At 37.1% G+C, this 13,842-nt stretch overlaps 5 protein-coding genes across 9 annotated transcripts; 3 read left to right on the forward strand and 2 right to left on the reverse strand.

Moving 5' to 3' along the window:
- Nucleotides 1-964: 964 nt before the first annotated feature.
- Nucleotides 965-3,118, forward strand: AT5G11870 (Alkaline phytoceramidase (aPHC)). 2 transcript variants are annotated; one of them, NM_001203363.2, is made up of 7 exons: nucleotides 965-1,424; nucleotides 1,534-1,633; nucleotides 1,704-1,824; nucleotides 2,198-2,319; nucleotides 2,423-2,544; nucleotides 2,623-2,782; nucleotides 2,881-3,118. In NM_001203363.2, exons 1-7 carry the CDS (start codon nucleotides 1,265-1,267, stop codon nucleotides 2,906-2,908), a joined length of 813 nt encoding a protein of 270 aa, NP_001190292.1. In that variant the 5' UTR covers nucleotides 965-1,264; the 3' UTR covers nucleotides 2,909-3,118. The 2 variants fall into 2 exon arrangements, with proteins under 2 accessions (NP_001190292.1, NP_196748.1); NM_121225.4 differs by having other exon boundaries at nucleotides 1,035-1,424; nucleotides 2,623-3,110.
- Nucleotides 3,071-5,773, reverse strand: AT5G11880 (Pyridoxal-dependent decarboxylase family protein). The gene is made up of 8 exons (NM_121226.5): nucleotides 4,985-5,773; nucleotides 4,706-4,880; nucleotides 4,462-4,611; nucleotides 4,189-4,350; nucleotides 3,912-4,097; nucleotides 3,693-3,815; nucleotides 3,529-3,618; nucleotides 3,071-3,431 (listed from the first exon to the last, which is right to left on the reverse strand). Exons 1-8 carry the CDS (start codon nucleotides 5,485-5,487, stop codon nucleotides 3,351-3,353), a joined length of 1,470 nt encoding a protein of 489 aa, NP_568252.1. The 5' UTR covers nucleotides 5,488-5,773; the 3' UTR covers nucleotides 3,071-3,350.
- Nucleotides 5,774-7,044: 1,271 nt separating this feature from the next.
- On the forward strand, nucleotides 7,045-8,696 carry EMB3135 (harpin-induced protein). Its single transcript, NM_121227.3, has one exon. It carries the CDS (start codon nucleotides 7,315-7,317, stop codon nucleotides 8,176-8,178), a length of 864 nt encoding a protein of 287 aa, NP_196750.1. The 5' UTR covers nucleotides 7,045-7,314; the 3' UTR covers nucleotides 8,179-8,696.
- Nucleotides 8,697-9,463: 767 nt separating this feature from the next.
- On the forward strand, nucleotides 9,464-11,904 carry AT5G11900 (Translation initiation factor SUI1 family protein). The gene is made up of 7 exons (NM_121228.5): nucleotides 9,464-9,846; nucleotides 10,178-10,276; nucleotides 10,545-10,603; nucleotides 10,811-10,892; nucleotides 10,986-11,053; nucleotides 11,341-11,424; nucleotides 11,512-11,904. Exons 1-7 carry the CDS (start codon nucleotides 9,699-9,701, stop codon nucleotides 11,566-11,568), a joined length of 597 nt encoding a protein of 198 aa, NP_196751.2. The 5' UTR covers nucleotides 9,464-9,698; the 3' UTR covers nucleotides 11,569-11,904.
- Nucleotides 11,845-13,788, reverse strand: AT5G11910 (alpha/beta-Hydrolases superfamily protein). 4 transcript variants are annotated; one of them, NM_001343220.1, is made up of 7 exons: nucleotides 13,676-13,788; nucleotides 13,306-13,424; nucleotides 13,099-13,181; nucleotides 12,896-13,017; nucleotides 12,688-12,792; nucleotides 12,445-12,606; nucleotides 11,845-12,363 (listed from the first exon to the last, which is right to left on the reverse strand). In NM_001343220.1, exons 1-6 carry the CDS (start codon nucleotides 13,779-13,781, stop codon nucleotides 12,599-12,601), a joined length of 543 nt encoding a protein of 180 aa, NP_001332158.1. In that variant the 5' UTR covers nucleotides 13,782-13,788; the 3' UTR covers nucleotides 11,845-12,363; nucleotides 12,445-12,598. The 4 variants fall into 4 exon arrangements, with proteins under 4 accessions (NP_001332158.1, NP_001332157.1, NP_568253.1 ...); NM_001343221.1 differs by having other exon boundaries at nucleotides 12,445-12,538; nucleotides 12,628-12,792; NM_121229.3 differs by having other exon boundaries at nucleotides 11,876-12,363; nucleotides 12,445-12,538; nucleotides 12,628-12,792; nucleotides 13,676-13,776.
- Nucleotides 13,789-13,842: the final 54 nt, after the last annotated feature.

Consider the following 13,842-nt stretch of genomic DNA (forward strand, 5'->3'; position numbering starts at 1 on the left):
ACGATGCCGTAGAGAACTAGAGAAGTGTCTTTTTCTTAAAAAGGAACCTTCTGTTTTTTACAAATTGAACATGCATGTTATGGATTATTGGAATAAAAAAAACGTTTTGAAGACTTTTGAATATTTTCTTTGAAAAATGAAATTATACAAGATTATGTGACTTGATTAGATTTGATGTTACAAGTTAAGTTGGTTTAGAATAATCTTTGTTTAGTACTACTATATATAGGATGATCTATTTTTCATTGGTTATAGCTAGAATGCTATATAGAATTGTGGAATGTTGTTTCATGTCATGATTATGCAGATTTATTACCAAACACATAAAAGATTAAGAGGTATGACATGAATGACGTGTTCTGCTGATTATGTTTACGACGAAATCCAAATAAAAGACAATTTGATCCAACACAAACTGAAAAACACTCAACCTGCCAATATTATTCAAAGAAATGAACAACATCAAACTTGTATTCAAGCATGGCACAATGGATGATTCAGAGAGGACATGATGGCTTAAAACAACATTGATATATTTACGTTCCCAATTTGAGCTTTAGAATATATGTTTGTAATTTGAGAATACATATGATTGTTTCATCTTCTTCCCCATCTTTCTCTTATACTCTTTCGTTTTCTTGAATACTTTGTAGCATAAAGAGCATTTAGACTCTTAGTTCATTCTCTTTTGAACTTTGTCTCATGTTAATCCCATTTTTGTTTTTGTTTCATACATGGCTATCTATGTGGGTTACTTCTAAGAACTACAACAACACATCAAGGATATATAATTTAGCAATTTTCTTAGTTAACTTTTCCTTCTCCTAGAAACACTAACCAGGAAACAGTTAACTAAAACCACTCCCGCCAAGTTTTGAAACGTTGTACATATATATAGGAGTGAAAATATTACTTTCAGAAACATGGGGTGGGATATATATAAGATATAAAAATGTAAGGGGTTACTTTACAAATAAAATAGAATAGAAACAAAACGTAGACGTTTAGAGCGGTCCTCGTCAACTACGACAACATTAGAGATCGATCGTCGTCGTCGTACCCGTCAGACTCAAGGAAAAAGAAAAAAAGAGATTCCGCCGCACGTTGTTCTAATCGAAAAAAGCGACTCTCAATAAATCTGTCTTCCCTTTTCTTTCTTAAACTGGAAGAAGATTAATCAATCAGACACAACAGAGATAACTGATTTATCCACTTCAAACAATACAAACCTTTAAAGTCTTCACCTTTATAGAGAGAACTTTTAATGGTGTGGTTGACGAATCAACAGATAGGGAGATGGAAAAGGAAACGAATTTTGGTTGTGGGATCGTTCCTCTGTTGGTCAATCATCATGTTCATCACTCCCAAAGTTCCTCTCGATTCATTTCGCCATCATATCTTCGCCGATAAACGCAATTTCATGGGTATCATCATCATATCACACTCTCTCTTCTTTTTTTTTTATCTCTCTCTGTCTCTGTGCATGTGTAATAACGAGAGACAGGTGTTTTGTGTGGGTTTGATGATGAACAGGAGTGCCTAATACATTGAATGTGATGACCAACTTTCCCTTTCTTATCGTTGGAGTTCTTGGTTTTGTTCTTTGCATTGGAGGAAGCTTCTTCAACATAAGGTATCATTCTCTTTCCCTTTTTTGAGTTTTATTTTGAGTTAGTTTAACAATTTGAGTTGTTGTAATGCAGTTTAAATGGTGAGATCTGGGGATGGACACTGTTCTACGCAGGCATTGCAAGCTTGGCTTTTGGTTCTGCTTTTTATCATCTCAAACCTGATGACAACAGAATCGTCTGGGACACTTTGCCTGTTCGTTTTTCTCACTTTACTTTTCTTCGGAACATGAATCTTCTTTCAGTTATGCATTCATTGCTTCTTGATTAGTGATGCGGTAATTGTATATATTGACAAGCACATTGTGAATACAAAAAGTTGAAGAATCATCTTATAGCTATGTAAAAAAGCTTAGATTAGACTTCATGGTTTTTCTTGGATTGGTTGGTTCTACAAGCACATAGTGAAGTGAACACAACTCTTATAGCTAATGGAAAGAAGCTTTAGAGATTTTTCGGGTGTAGAGTTGTGGTTTTTGGTTTTATTGAATGGAAAGTTGTTTTTGCTCATCATTTTTGATGGTTGGTTTATGAATAGCTGTTTGTTGATTAATGACGGTAAATTGCAGATATTGATTGCGTATTCGTCGCTTTTCTCTAGTTTTTTGGTTGAGAGAGCGGGGGAGAAAGTGGGACTTAGTTGCCTCATCTTGCTTCTATTTATATCATGTCTCAGTGTTGCTTACGCCAGGTAACATTAAAACCAAGAAAGCATTACCTCCTCTGTATACATATATGTTCATGGTTTTAGTCAGGTTTCGGATTGAAATTATATGTGTCTTAGTTGATGGCAGAGTGTTTAATGATCTCCGGTTATGCATGACGTTCCAGTTGATACCGTGTCTGGTGATTCCCGTCATGGCGGTTTTGTTACCTCCCAAATATACACACTCTAGATTCTGGCTCTGGGCAACAGGTTTTTAACTCAAAACCACATTTGCGGTTTTCTTATTAGAATCCACGGTCTTCTGATATCTGCTTATCATGAATGCAGCGGCGTACACTATTGCCAAGATTGAAGGACTTGCAGACAACAAAATATACAATGCAAATCGATATATCATCAGTGGGCATTCACTGGAGCATTTGTGTTCTGCCGTGGCTACGCTTTTACTTACCATTATGCTTTTGTATAGAAGCATTCGGTTTAATAGGTAACGTTTTTTCACTGACTCTTTCTCTTTGATCTTTGAGTTCCTTGAAACCTGAGAGGATTTTTCACTTTTCTTTTGTATGATGGAAACTAAAACAGATTAGGTGATCTCAAAGGCCGTCCTTGACATTCATTACTGACTCCTCAAGTTTTTTTTCTCTTGTATTTAGATGCTTCTGGATTCTTGTATTACAAATTTTGTTTGGTTGCTAGATAGATTTTGACCCATGATCCCACTAAAACATCGTTAGCTTGGTGTAATCTTGGTTTCTGGTTCTGAAACAGCTTTGGCTTTAAGGTTACTTATTCAAGTCTTATATATGTGTTTGGACAATGGACAATTTTACATGTAGTAACTAAAAAGAAACCAAAAGAATAATCATAACTCACAAATACACCTTTTATTTTCGGTCTTGACTTGTGACCTGTTTCTTATTCATATGATCACTTTATTGAGGACTTTAAATCATAGCACAGAATGTGGAAAAATCCAAGACAGCAATAGCATTATAGAAACGTAATCATACAATTCATCTAAAATAGCAACAATGATGAGTAAATCTCGGAGTTCATAGTCCTTCAAAGAAACGTAAATGGTCATCGAATGTCTCAGCATGCCTGATCTTAGTGATCGACCCATCTTCTTCAACCTGCAAAAAGAAGAATATAAATCAATCACTTTCTCTCAGGATCTTGACCCTCCGCTAAATTTCCGCAGAAAACGATAATAAGAAACAGTATTGTTACCCAGTATTCCGGGGGACGCATCTTGAGATTGTAAGTGGAAGCCATACTCATACAGTATGCACCAGCGTCATGAACCACCAGACCAGCTCCCTGTAACGTATACAAGAAACTAATTAGATTCCATATTACTTGAGCTGCCAAACATAATCAGATCCTTATAATACCTGTGGAGGAGTGGGAAGCTCTCTGTCTTTGCCCAAGAAATCAGCAGATTCACAAACAGGACCCACTACATCGAATTTGGTAACCTCTGCTTCAGGCGGTGTAGGAGAGACCAACTCAATATGCTTTTGCGTTAAAAAACAAAAACAAGAGGATGTTTAGCTATAGTTCAAAGGGACTAGAATCTGCAGATGCTGTTGTGAAAAGTATATTTGTTTTACCTGATAGGCATCATAAAGACTGGGACGGATAAGCTCAGCCATACTTCCATCAATCACTATGAAGTTTTTAGTTCCATTCGTCTTCACACCAGTTACATGGTTGACGAAACAACATGTGTTTGCAATCAGTGATCTCCCTGGCTCGATTATTAGATTCAGGTCTCGTGAAAGAACCAGCTCTCTTACCTATGAAACACATCCAGGATTCTAAAGATTCTACCATTCCAGTACTTTTGAGATCAAGATAAAGAAAAGAGTTTTGAGCTGTTGTTCTTACGGTGTTGATAAGATCCATGGGTGTAGGAAGGACAGCGCCGGCATGATAATAATCTATCCCTAAACCACCACCAATGTTCAAGTAGCTAACCTCAAAGCCTTGACGCCGGATTTCATCAATGTATTCAATCATGAGAACCGCAGCATCTCTGAATATATCCACCTGAAATAAACAGAACATACGTGAATATGCAAAGCTCAAGACTCAAGAGTTAAAATTTAAGAGATTGATTACATTAAAACACAAATTAAAAGGAACTATAGTCGGAGTTACCTTTGTAATGGTAGAACCAAGATGACAATGAGCTCCAACAAGCTTCAGCTCTTTGGGATGTGCCTTCACTTCATCCAGAAACCATTGAAGCTTCTCGTTCCTAATACCAAACTTCGAGTTCTTGTTCCCAGTAGCTACATATGGATGCACCTAAAATGGTAACAAACAGAAAAAGCTCATTCATATCCAAGCTAAAGAATAGATTCTAGGACATGCTGCTAAAAGATTGAAAATTTAACCATACCTGAGGATCAACATCAGGATTGATACGCAACAACACATTGACCTGCTTACCAGAAATTCTTGAAGCTTCCACAATGTTATTCAAGTCAAACTCACTATCAACATTTACGAAAACACCTTCTTGAGCAGCTAGAACTAAATCTTCCAAAGACTTTCCATTTCCATTGAAAATACACCTATTCATTTCATCCACACCGAAGACATGGTCAAAAACTACACATCAACATGAGACCAAATAAAAAAATATTCAAACTTTATTATTGGGGATAAAGAATCGTACTTTGTGGGATCGAAACCAGCAAGAAGAGCAAGCCTGAGCTCATTTCCACTAACCAACACAGCACCACAGCCCAAACTCCTCAAATGCTCCAAAATCTTGAGATTGTTATTAGCTTTAATAGCGTAACCAATAACAGATCTCACTCCTTCCAAAGCCTCTTTATAAGCCTCAAGGTTTCTCGTGATCTGAGGTTTGCTATATAAGTAAAAGGGTCGTTTCTCGACTGTTTCCATGATATCTTGAACCTTGGTTCCTTCGCAATAGAGAAACCCATCTGATGATTTCTTGAAACAGTGGTCGAAAGAGGAAGCAGATTCTTTCGTGAGGGTTTTGGTGGAGTTTTGGGAAACGGCGGCTTTGACGGAGAGGCGTTTAAGTGGCTTCAATGTTGACTTGAGAGACAAAAATGGGATTCTTGAGAGTGAAGTCTGATTCAATTGGTACTGATTTAGGGTTCCGCGGATTGATGAAGGTTGGGAGAGAAATTGAGTAACTGCCGCCATGGCTGGAGGATTTTTGTTAGGTGTGCGACTGTTACAGTAACACTGAAGGGTTTAGAAAAAAAAAGTCAACAAGTTTAAGAGTAGTTCCTGTCGGGTCCGGTTTTAGATATCCGACAATATCGAACCGGTGGTTATAGTCGAACCGATGGTTAAAAGAAGAAAGAACAAAGTCGATTTTAACTTCTTTTGGATATGGTTTTTGTCCTTGGGGGATAGTTTCTGCTAGTGTTTGTTTTGTTCGGTTGTGTTAGTTGTGTGTTGTAATAATCTTGATGCTTAAGGGGTCACCTAAAGCAGTCATGGAAATCTAGCCCTATCTATAAAAATTTGCCATTTCTCATCACCTACCAATACTTCTATTTGTTCGTATTATGCGGATATTCAGAGGATAATGTAAAACATTTTGTTGAATGCTAACGATGAAGTGCTCTATCTAGCCGTGCACGTTGTGGAGAAGTTATGTTTTAGAATCCACATTTGTTGAAGTTATGCTTATCATACTCTCTTAATTATCTATATCTATTACAAAGAGCAAGGAATGTTCTTAGTTAGGATTTGTTTTGTTTGGCAACCATTGCTTCTGGTTATTTGTGCTCTGCCTCCTTTGTAAGTTAGGATTTGTTTTATTCTTACAACTTTGCTTCTCTCGTCATACTATATAATCTCTGACTATGTATGTAATTGCATTCATGTCGATGGTTGTGGGATGTATATTTAGGTGTTTGACTGTAAGACGTTAAAAACAAACTTTACCATAAGTTATTGGGATGTCTAGACACTTTTATGGTTTGGTGAAGTAGGCTCAATGTTTTGCCCTTTATGTTTCCATTGTTGATGTTTATGTACCTTGCTGGTTGGAACCACTTGTGGATGTTTCCGACAATGCTTCTCTGTAATGCAGTTATCTTTTAATGAAATGTGATCGATCTTGAGTGTTATTTATTTTTATTTTTTTAAAGACTTTATGGTGTGGACACTTGACCGGGTGATAATTGGTAACTATACTACATAGTTAGAGAGCTCTTGAATTATTAATCACGCTAAATCTTGGGAATTGAGAGCTCGGAAGCAAAGGTTATTAACAAAATTCAAAGCAGAGCAGCATTGCCGATGAAATAATTATTGACTTGGGATTTACTCTCTGAAGTCTGAACCAAATCGAGATTATTCTAATTATATTTTTAATTTCGGATCCCTAATCTATTAATACTCCAATATCTGCACTCATTTAATTATTTCCTCTTTTTTTAACCTGCACTGACTTAAATTCAAACTTATTTCAATTGCGTGCACACTTTAGTGAACTACTACCACTATCACTATATGTGTCGGTGGATTATTATTTCCGTCATTTTGATATTTAATTACATCTTTAATTGTTACTCTTTTTTGCCCATTCTTCTTCTTCATTTGATTACATTATACTCTATTGTGAATTACTAAATTCTGAAAACAAGAAAAATTTGAGTACACAGGACACATCTTAGTATTACTCGTTACTAAAATACTACACGTGTAAATAATTTTTTCAGAAATAAATGGGGCCACTTTGTAAGTAATAAATCAGCTTACATTAATTATTTTACCACCCAATAAAAAGATTCCACAGACTTGGCATGGAAGTCATGAACATTCACAAAAATCTAAGAAAAACTGAAAACCGAAAAAAAAACAAATTATTAAAAAGCAATAAATAAATAAACTCAGAAAAAAAAGCTATTAAGATTCCACAAAAACTCTGTATTGTCTCTTTCTCTCTCACTATCTCTCTCTCTTTTGTGAGCTCAGATCTGACCAGAGAGAAAGAAACAACCGGAGAAGAAGAAGATGACTGACCGAGTCTTCCCAGCTTCCAAACCACCAACCGCCACTAATGGAGCTCCACCAGTTGGTTCCATACCACCTCCTCCAGCTCCGGCGACTGTAACCAGCAACGGAACAACAAACGGAATGGCTAATCAGAAACCTCAAGTCTACATTCCAGCTAACCGTCCGGTTTACCGTCCACAGCCTTACAGTCGCCGTCATCACCACCAATCTCGACCAAGCTGCCGACGAATTTGCTGTTGTTGCTGTTTCTGGTCGATTCTGATAATTCTGATCTTAGCTCTCATGACTGCAATCGCCGCCACCGCGATGTACGTGATCTACCACCCTCGTCCGCCGTCGTTCTCCGTCCCGTCAATAAGAATCAGCCGCGTGAACCTAACAACCTCCTCTGATTCCTCCGTCTCTCATCTCTCTTCCTTCTTCAACTTCACTCTAATCTCAGAGAATCCAAACCAACACCTCTCTTTCTCTTACGATCCTTTCACCGTCACCGTTAATTCAGCTAAATCCGGTACGATGCTCGGTAACGGAACTGTTCCTGCTTTCTTCAGCGATAACGGTAACAAAACTTCGTTTCACGGCGTGATCGCTACGTCTACAGCGGCGCGTGAGTTAGATCCGGATGAAGCTAAGCATCTGAGATCAGATCTGACGCGCGCGCGTGTAGGATATGAGATCGAGATGAGAACTAAAGTGAAGATGATAATGGGGAAGCTGAAGAGTGAAGGAGTAGAGATCAAAGTGACATGTGAAGGATTTGAAGGAACTATACCAAAAGGTAAAACTCCAATTGTAGCTACTTCTAAAAAAACTAAGTGTAAGTCTGATCTTAGTGTCAAGGTCTGGAAATGGAGTTTCTAGAGGGAATTTTGATAATTTCACAATTGAAATTTTCTATATAATCTTCTTCTTTTTTTCTTCTGGATTTTGTGAAACTTTTGGAATGATCCAAAAGGAGATTTCTTCAGTTGTTAGTTAAAAAATTTCAGAGAAGAGTCAGAGAGATAAGGTATTGTCAAGTAGAAGAAGGCCAGAGAATTCACGGCTTCTAAAAAAATTTCTTGGATTTTTGTTTTGTTTGGAACTTTCTTACTTGAATTTATATTTAATGGATACAGAAATATAAATGTAATACTTGTAACGAATGGAGTACTAAAAAGCTGGAGATTGCAGTGACTGCGTGATAGTGAGCATTAAAGTGAGATCGTAGTAGTAATAAACAGAACCTTAAAAATGGAAAAGATGCGTGGGGTTTGTGAGGAGAACAATGAAGAACACGAGAGATGTGTTAAATGTTAGATGTTGAACCATCTATCGCATTATACAACACCATTTAAGAGAAACGTGAATCGTCTTTAGTACTCTATAAAGCAAGCATATATTCTAGCAGTTGCATGTTATAAAATTAATACAGATCGATCACTCAATTCATGAATATGGTTTGATATAAACATTAAATTAAATGTCATGCTGTCATAAAAGATGAATTATATGGTTCATTTATCTAAGAAACTTTTTATTAACTAAGTAAGTAAAAGTTTGAAGAGGTCATTTGCAAGTGACTCCGACCAGGGATAGACTCCTGAAATCTTATCCAACTATGGACGACGACTTCATGTCGGTGTGTCCAAAAATGAGGAAAAGGAATCTGCCCAAGGGACAAATGGCATTACCCGAAACGGCAAAGAAGAACCGCAGGAAAAAAAGTTGACAATAACGTATGAGGTGTGACTGAAAAAGAAAAACTTGTAGTTTGGTTTATGACGTAAATGAATAATTTGGAAATGACAATAAGTCATCATATCTAATTTAGTGCATGACCTCCAACGTCGGCATATATTTGAGTCGGTGACCGGATATCCAGTACAAAGTAAAGTACAAACCAAAAAGAAAGACAAGACAATAAAATGGGTAAAGAAGACTTGCATACACGGACGTGATAGAAGAAGACATGCATAGTATAATTCTGACTTTCTGAGACCTTTAATGAAAATATTTGGCAATGTATTTCAAGAATAACTATGGCATATCTCTTAGATTTTGTGAAAATAGCCCATAATCGAAGAAGATGATAGTAAAAAACCGAGGCCCAAATAGAACCCATTTACCCAAAATATCAAAAAGATTAGTCGTTTGGCAATGAAATTAGAAGCCCAACACATGTCCTAAGCCTTTTTCACTTTTCTTCACTGTTTGGTTTTCCGACATCATTAACTTCGCGGGGGCAAGCGACTAACAGAAGAAAAAAAGCGACTAACAGAAGAAAAAAACGAAAAGGATTATTCCGCCGTAGAATCCATATTCTCTCCCTCATCACTTTGATAAACAAGAGTCTCATTTTTCGCTTTTCCAAAGGGAACAACTTCTTCGGATTATTATCTATGGCAGAGAAGCTTGAGCCGGTGAAGGTTTTGTACTGCGGAGTTTGCTCTCTTCCAGCGGAATACTGCGAATTCGGTCCCGATTTCGCTAGATGTAAGCCCTGGCTCGTCGAAAACGCCCCAGATCTCTATCCTGATCTCCTCAAAGGTACCTTCAAACCCTAATCTTATAATTTTCGACCGTTCTTCAGAACTCGTTTGATTTTAGGTTTGTAGTGCCTCAAATTTTTTATTCTTCCAAGGGCTAAGCGATTCACACAATCGAAAAGATGAAGATTTTTGTTTTAACTTGAATTATAAATTTATGGGTCTGTTCAATTTGGTGATTATGTTATGTTGGATTGTCAATGCTGTTGTGTAGAGTTTTACGATTTTTTGGTACCCTTTACACTTCTGTTTTACTGGTTATGACAATGAGTTTAATTTGATTTAAGACTTACTAATATTTGAGTTTGCATACGAATTTTAAATTTGTCCAGAAGCAAATGAGAAGGCAGCAGATAATGTTTCTGACAAACTCCAGTCGGTGGGAATCTCTTCAGGTGGTGCTGATGGGGCACCATCTTCAGCTCAGACTGGTAAGGAACCGTGTCTATGTGTGTGCTTTTTCTTGTTCATACTATTGCATACACGTATTTGGTACTGTACATCGCTATGAAAAATTCCAAACTGAATGGCTGGAAACATCTTTAATGTATTTGTTTTTCTGGGGAATCTGCAATCGAACTGTTAAGCATGAACGATAAATATTGCTAGAGTCACTGATTGGTGATGATGCCTATGTTGAAAGGATTTGGCTTTTAGTTGAATTTCTACTCAGTAATCAAAGGATCTTCCAATATATAGGAGGGACATCCAAGAAGGAGGAAGTGAAGCGCCTACCTGGGGGGAAAGTTAAAAAGAAAGTAAGTAATATCGTGTAAATTTCGTCCCACCTTACTGGAATGTCTTAATGCATTACCAAGTTTCCATGGAAACGTACAAAACAACATGCTTGGACATTCCCTGACTCACATATCTACGTTTTGCTTTCTGGTTTCCATTCCTTCGTCTTTGACGTGGACATGTTTGTCCGGTTGTCTAATTTTCTAATGTTTATGGATGCTATATAGGATCGACAGGAAGTTATCATTGAAAAGGTTGTACGCAACAAACGCAAGTGTATCACCATTGTGAAAGGACTAGAACTGTTTGGTGAGTTATTTACTTCTTTGGTGATATATCTTAGTATTCTTATTGCCTGGAACAAACCTCATTCATTTTTAACCCTTGCAATTTGTTCGTCAGGGATAAAACTCAGTGATGCCTCTAAAAAGCTTGGTAAGAAGTTTGCCACTGGAGCATCAGTTGTCAAGGTATGTATGTAGAGGATGAATCAAAAAGCAAATATGTATACGAGATAGTTTTATGCTTAGACAGATTAGTGGTATTCGGTTTTGTTCTAGCTGATATTGTTGAGCAGAGCTCATGGTTCTTTAGAGTTTGTAACTGCTTTAGACCTGTTGTGGCTCTAATTTCAAAATTTGGTGTCCAGAGAAAAGTATGAAATATTCGTCCCTAGATACATGACTTTTAACCCCTTAGTTTGTTTTACCTCTCTCTTCCTCTTATGCTGAGATTTTTCTAATTTATTGTGTTTCAGGGACCAACTGAAAAGGAGCAAATTGATGTTCAAGGGGATATAATCTATGATATCGTTGAATTCATTACAGACACTTGGCCCGACGTAACATGACTTCTCCTTTTCTAATTTGTTCTTGGTTCTCACTGCATTCGTTTGAAAACTTATGATTGTTACTTTGCCAATTTCTAGGTACCTGAAAGATCCATTTTCTTCATCGAAGATGGGAAGAAGGTTCAGGCTGGTTGATGATCACCTTTGTCCTCGTTTTTTGGCATGGCGGGTTCATGTAGACGAGCTAGTTCCTGAGTTTTCCTATGTGTTTGGAGGAAATCGCATCTTGATTATAACTTTCAACGTAACGTATAGTTGGATTTATCATACTATTTTCTTATTCGGGTTGCGATAGTTCCAGACATGTTTCTCCAAACATTTCTCTTTTTGGGGGTCTTAATATTTAAAATGTGTCTTGAAATGAACGCGTTCTTCATCCTTGACCCATCATCAGCTTTGTAAGACCAAATATACTCTCATTGGCCAAACCGGTGATGATCTCTCTTGTCAGCCAATAGTTTAGGACAGCCAGATTCGAAAACTGATCCTAAACAAAGCCTAAGAAAACAAGTGAAACTTTTATGATCGATTTTGTGTTGAGATATTTAAATAGACTGTATACTACCAACAAGATTTTATCCATAAGAACATTTTGGTTTCTAACTGTGTTTATCAAACCGTTTATTATCACCCCCGAGACCGTGAGACATTAAGTAACTCAGCAAAGCGATTTAAATTCGCGATGTAATAGGAACAACTGATCTCATGGAGTCTTGGTTACTTGTACTGATATCACCTGACTCATCATCTTTCTTAGGATCCAATTTAAAGAATGAGAGAACGATTGAAGCAAGCTGATGCTGGTGAGAAGTGAACTCATGATCAGCTCCTTCAATAACATACAGCTTATGATTCTTTATCTGTTTAGCAAATTCGGACGCTTCTGTTACATGCACAATCCTATCATTTGACCCATGGACTGTCAAGACCCTGAAATTTTAAGAGAAGCATTAGTTCCTCTATTAGAATGAAACCAAAAGAGAAAAATCCTTATAGAGTATGATGATAGACCTGCAGTTTTCACGAATTGAGAGACATGCTTCATGAGCATTGGTTGTGAGACGGTCCATTAGACTCTCTTCTGTTACCCGATATTCAAACTTTCCTGCAACGACCTCGAACAGTACCGGTAAATGCCAAACACCATGTAACCTGGTTCTAACAATCATAAAACTAAAAAGATAAAAGAATTACCCTTTCTGTTGCTAACATCAATGAATCCATTATCTTTGATTCTCTTGAAGTAGTCCTTACCAAGCCGAAATTCGATTCCTCTGTCAAGAAAAAACCGCCCTGAGATATTCACAACAGTCTGCACATCATTGTACTTTGCTGCATACAAAAGCACCACATTTCCACCTGCACAAAATTCAATGACAACAACAGCAAAGCTCCAGTCTTCAGATATTCTTTCTTGAATTTTCTGAAACATGAGATCCACATTAGTTTTACGTTCATATACCTTTACTATGTCCGATAATCGCAGAAATCACACGGTTAACACCACGCAAGTGTTGCAAAACAGAGCGCAAATCTTCAACTTCACGGCGATAGTTACCATACTGAAATGATCCTTGGCTTTCCCTGAAGTTGAGAAACATGAGTGTAAAGGCAAAAAAACAATTCAACCAGTTTAAAAGAAAGAAGAGAGATGTTACAATTTACCCGTTGCCAGCAAAGTCAAACCGGAAAGAACTGATCATTGCTCTTTCAAAGAAACTTGCAATGGTCAGCATTGGAATCCGATTCTAGAAGTAAATTTATGAAAGGTTACAATGTTTAGAGAAAACCAATACAAATTCAAATCTCATGGAATCTAAAATGTGAATCAAAGGAAGTTGAAAATGATGAGAATGGTACAAAAAAAAAGACCTTTGATGAACGAAATCCATGGCAGATGACAACAGTCTCTGTAGAACCAGTATCATGCAAAACTCCTACGAGTTTCTCACCATGACTGTTCTCAATTACAACTCTTTGGTGCTGAATCTCTGCGCATAATCCAATCACCAACAATGTTAAAGCAGATATAAAGCTTGTTCTATGATCAATCAAACATTGAAAGCCGAATACAATCAAATTGGTGGTTCTAGGAACAATTTGAACATAACCTCACACATCAAAATCGCAGTACAATCCAAATGATAAGCGAATGTCAGAATCAGAAGTGTATGGATCACAATTCAATGGTACAACTTTAGATTTTGAGGGGTCATGAATCGAGAAAGGAGCTGAAGCCTACCTGATTTTTCGATTTGTTCATCGCTAGACTGATTCCGGCGAGTCTCTGACATCGTCGCGCGGAGGAGATACCTCGAAAAGCTTAAAGTGACTCGGAATTTTTTCATATTATATAATTCCAACTAGTAAATAATTAATGTATGATATGGTCAACGTAATTTGGATTAG

This window comes from Arabidopsis thaliana, chromosome 5 (assembly GCF_000001735.4).
Source record: "Arabidopsis thaliana chromosome 5, partial sequence".
NCBI lineage: Eukaryota > Viridiplantae > Streptophyta > Magnoliopsida > Brassicales > Brassicaceae > Arabidopsis > Arabidopsis thaliana.

Excerpts from the sequence above, each read along its gene's own strand:
- AT5G11870 (NM_001203363.2), top strand. The coding sequence starts at position 1,265 with ATGGTGTGGTTGACGAATCAACAGATAGGGAGATGGAAAAGGAAACGA. Across the intron at positions 1,634-1,703 it reads GGAAGCTTCTTCAACATAAG|TTTAAATGGTGAGATCTGGG; the intron begins GTATCATTCTCT and ends GTTGTAATGCAG. Across the intron at positions 2,545-2,622 it reads ATTCTGGCTCTGGGCAACAG|CGGCGTACACTATTGCCAAG; the intron begins GTTTTTAACTCA and ends TCATGAATGCAG.
- AT5G11880 (NM_121226.5), bottom strand. The coding sequence starts at position 5,487 with ATGGCGGCAGTTACTCAATTTCTCTCCCAACCTTCATCAATCCGCGGA. Across the intron at positions 4,881-4,984 it reads GCTGGTTTCGATCCCACAAA|GTGTATTTTCAATGGAAATG; the intron begins GTACGATTCTTT and ends TGAAATGAATAG. Across the intron at positions 4,098-4,188 it reads CCATGGATCTTATCAACACC|GTAAGAGAGCTGGTTCTTTC; the intron begins GTAAGAACAACA and ends TGTGTTTCATAG.
- EMB3135 (NM_121227.3), top strand. The coding sequence starts at position 7,315 with ATGACTGACCGAGTCTTCCCAGCTTCCAAACCACCAACCGCCACTAAT.
- AT5G11900 (NM_121228.5), top strand. The coding sequence starts at position 9,699 with ATGGCAGAGAAGCTTGAGCCGGTGAAGGTTTTGTACTGCGGAGTTTGC. Across the intron at positions 9,847-10,177 it reads CTATCCTGATCTCCTCAAAG|AAGCAAATGAGAAGGCAGCA; the intron begins GTACCTTCAAAC and ends AAATTTGTCCAG. Across the intron at positions 11,425-11,511 it reads TTACAGACACTTGGCCCGAC|GTACCTGAAAGATCCATTTT; the intron begins GTAACATGACTT and ends GCCAATTTCTAG.
- AT5G11910 (NM_001343221.1), bottom strand. The coding sequence starts at position 13,781 with ATGAAAAAATTCCGAGTCACTTTAAGCTTTTCGAGGTATCTCCTCCGC. Across the intron at positions 13,425-13,675 it reads TGAACAAATCGAAAAATCAG|AGATTCAGCACCAAAGAGTT; the intron begins GTAGGCTTCAGC and ends GATTATGCGCAG. Across the intron at positions 12,539-12,627 it reads TGATGTTAGCAACAGAAAGG|GAAAGTTTGAATATCGGGTA; the intron begins GTAATTCTTTTA and ends AGGTCGTTGCAG.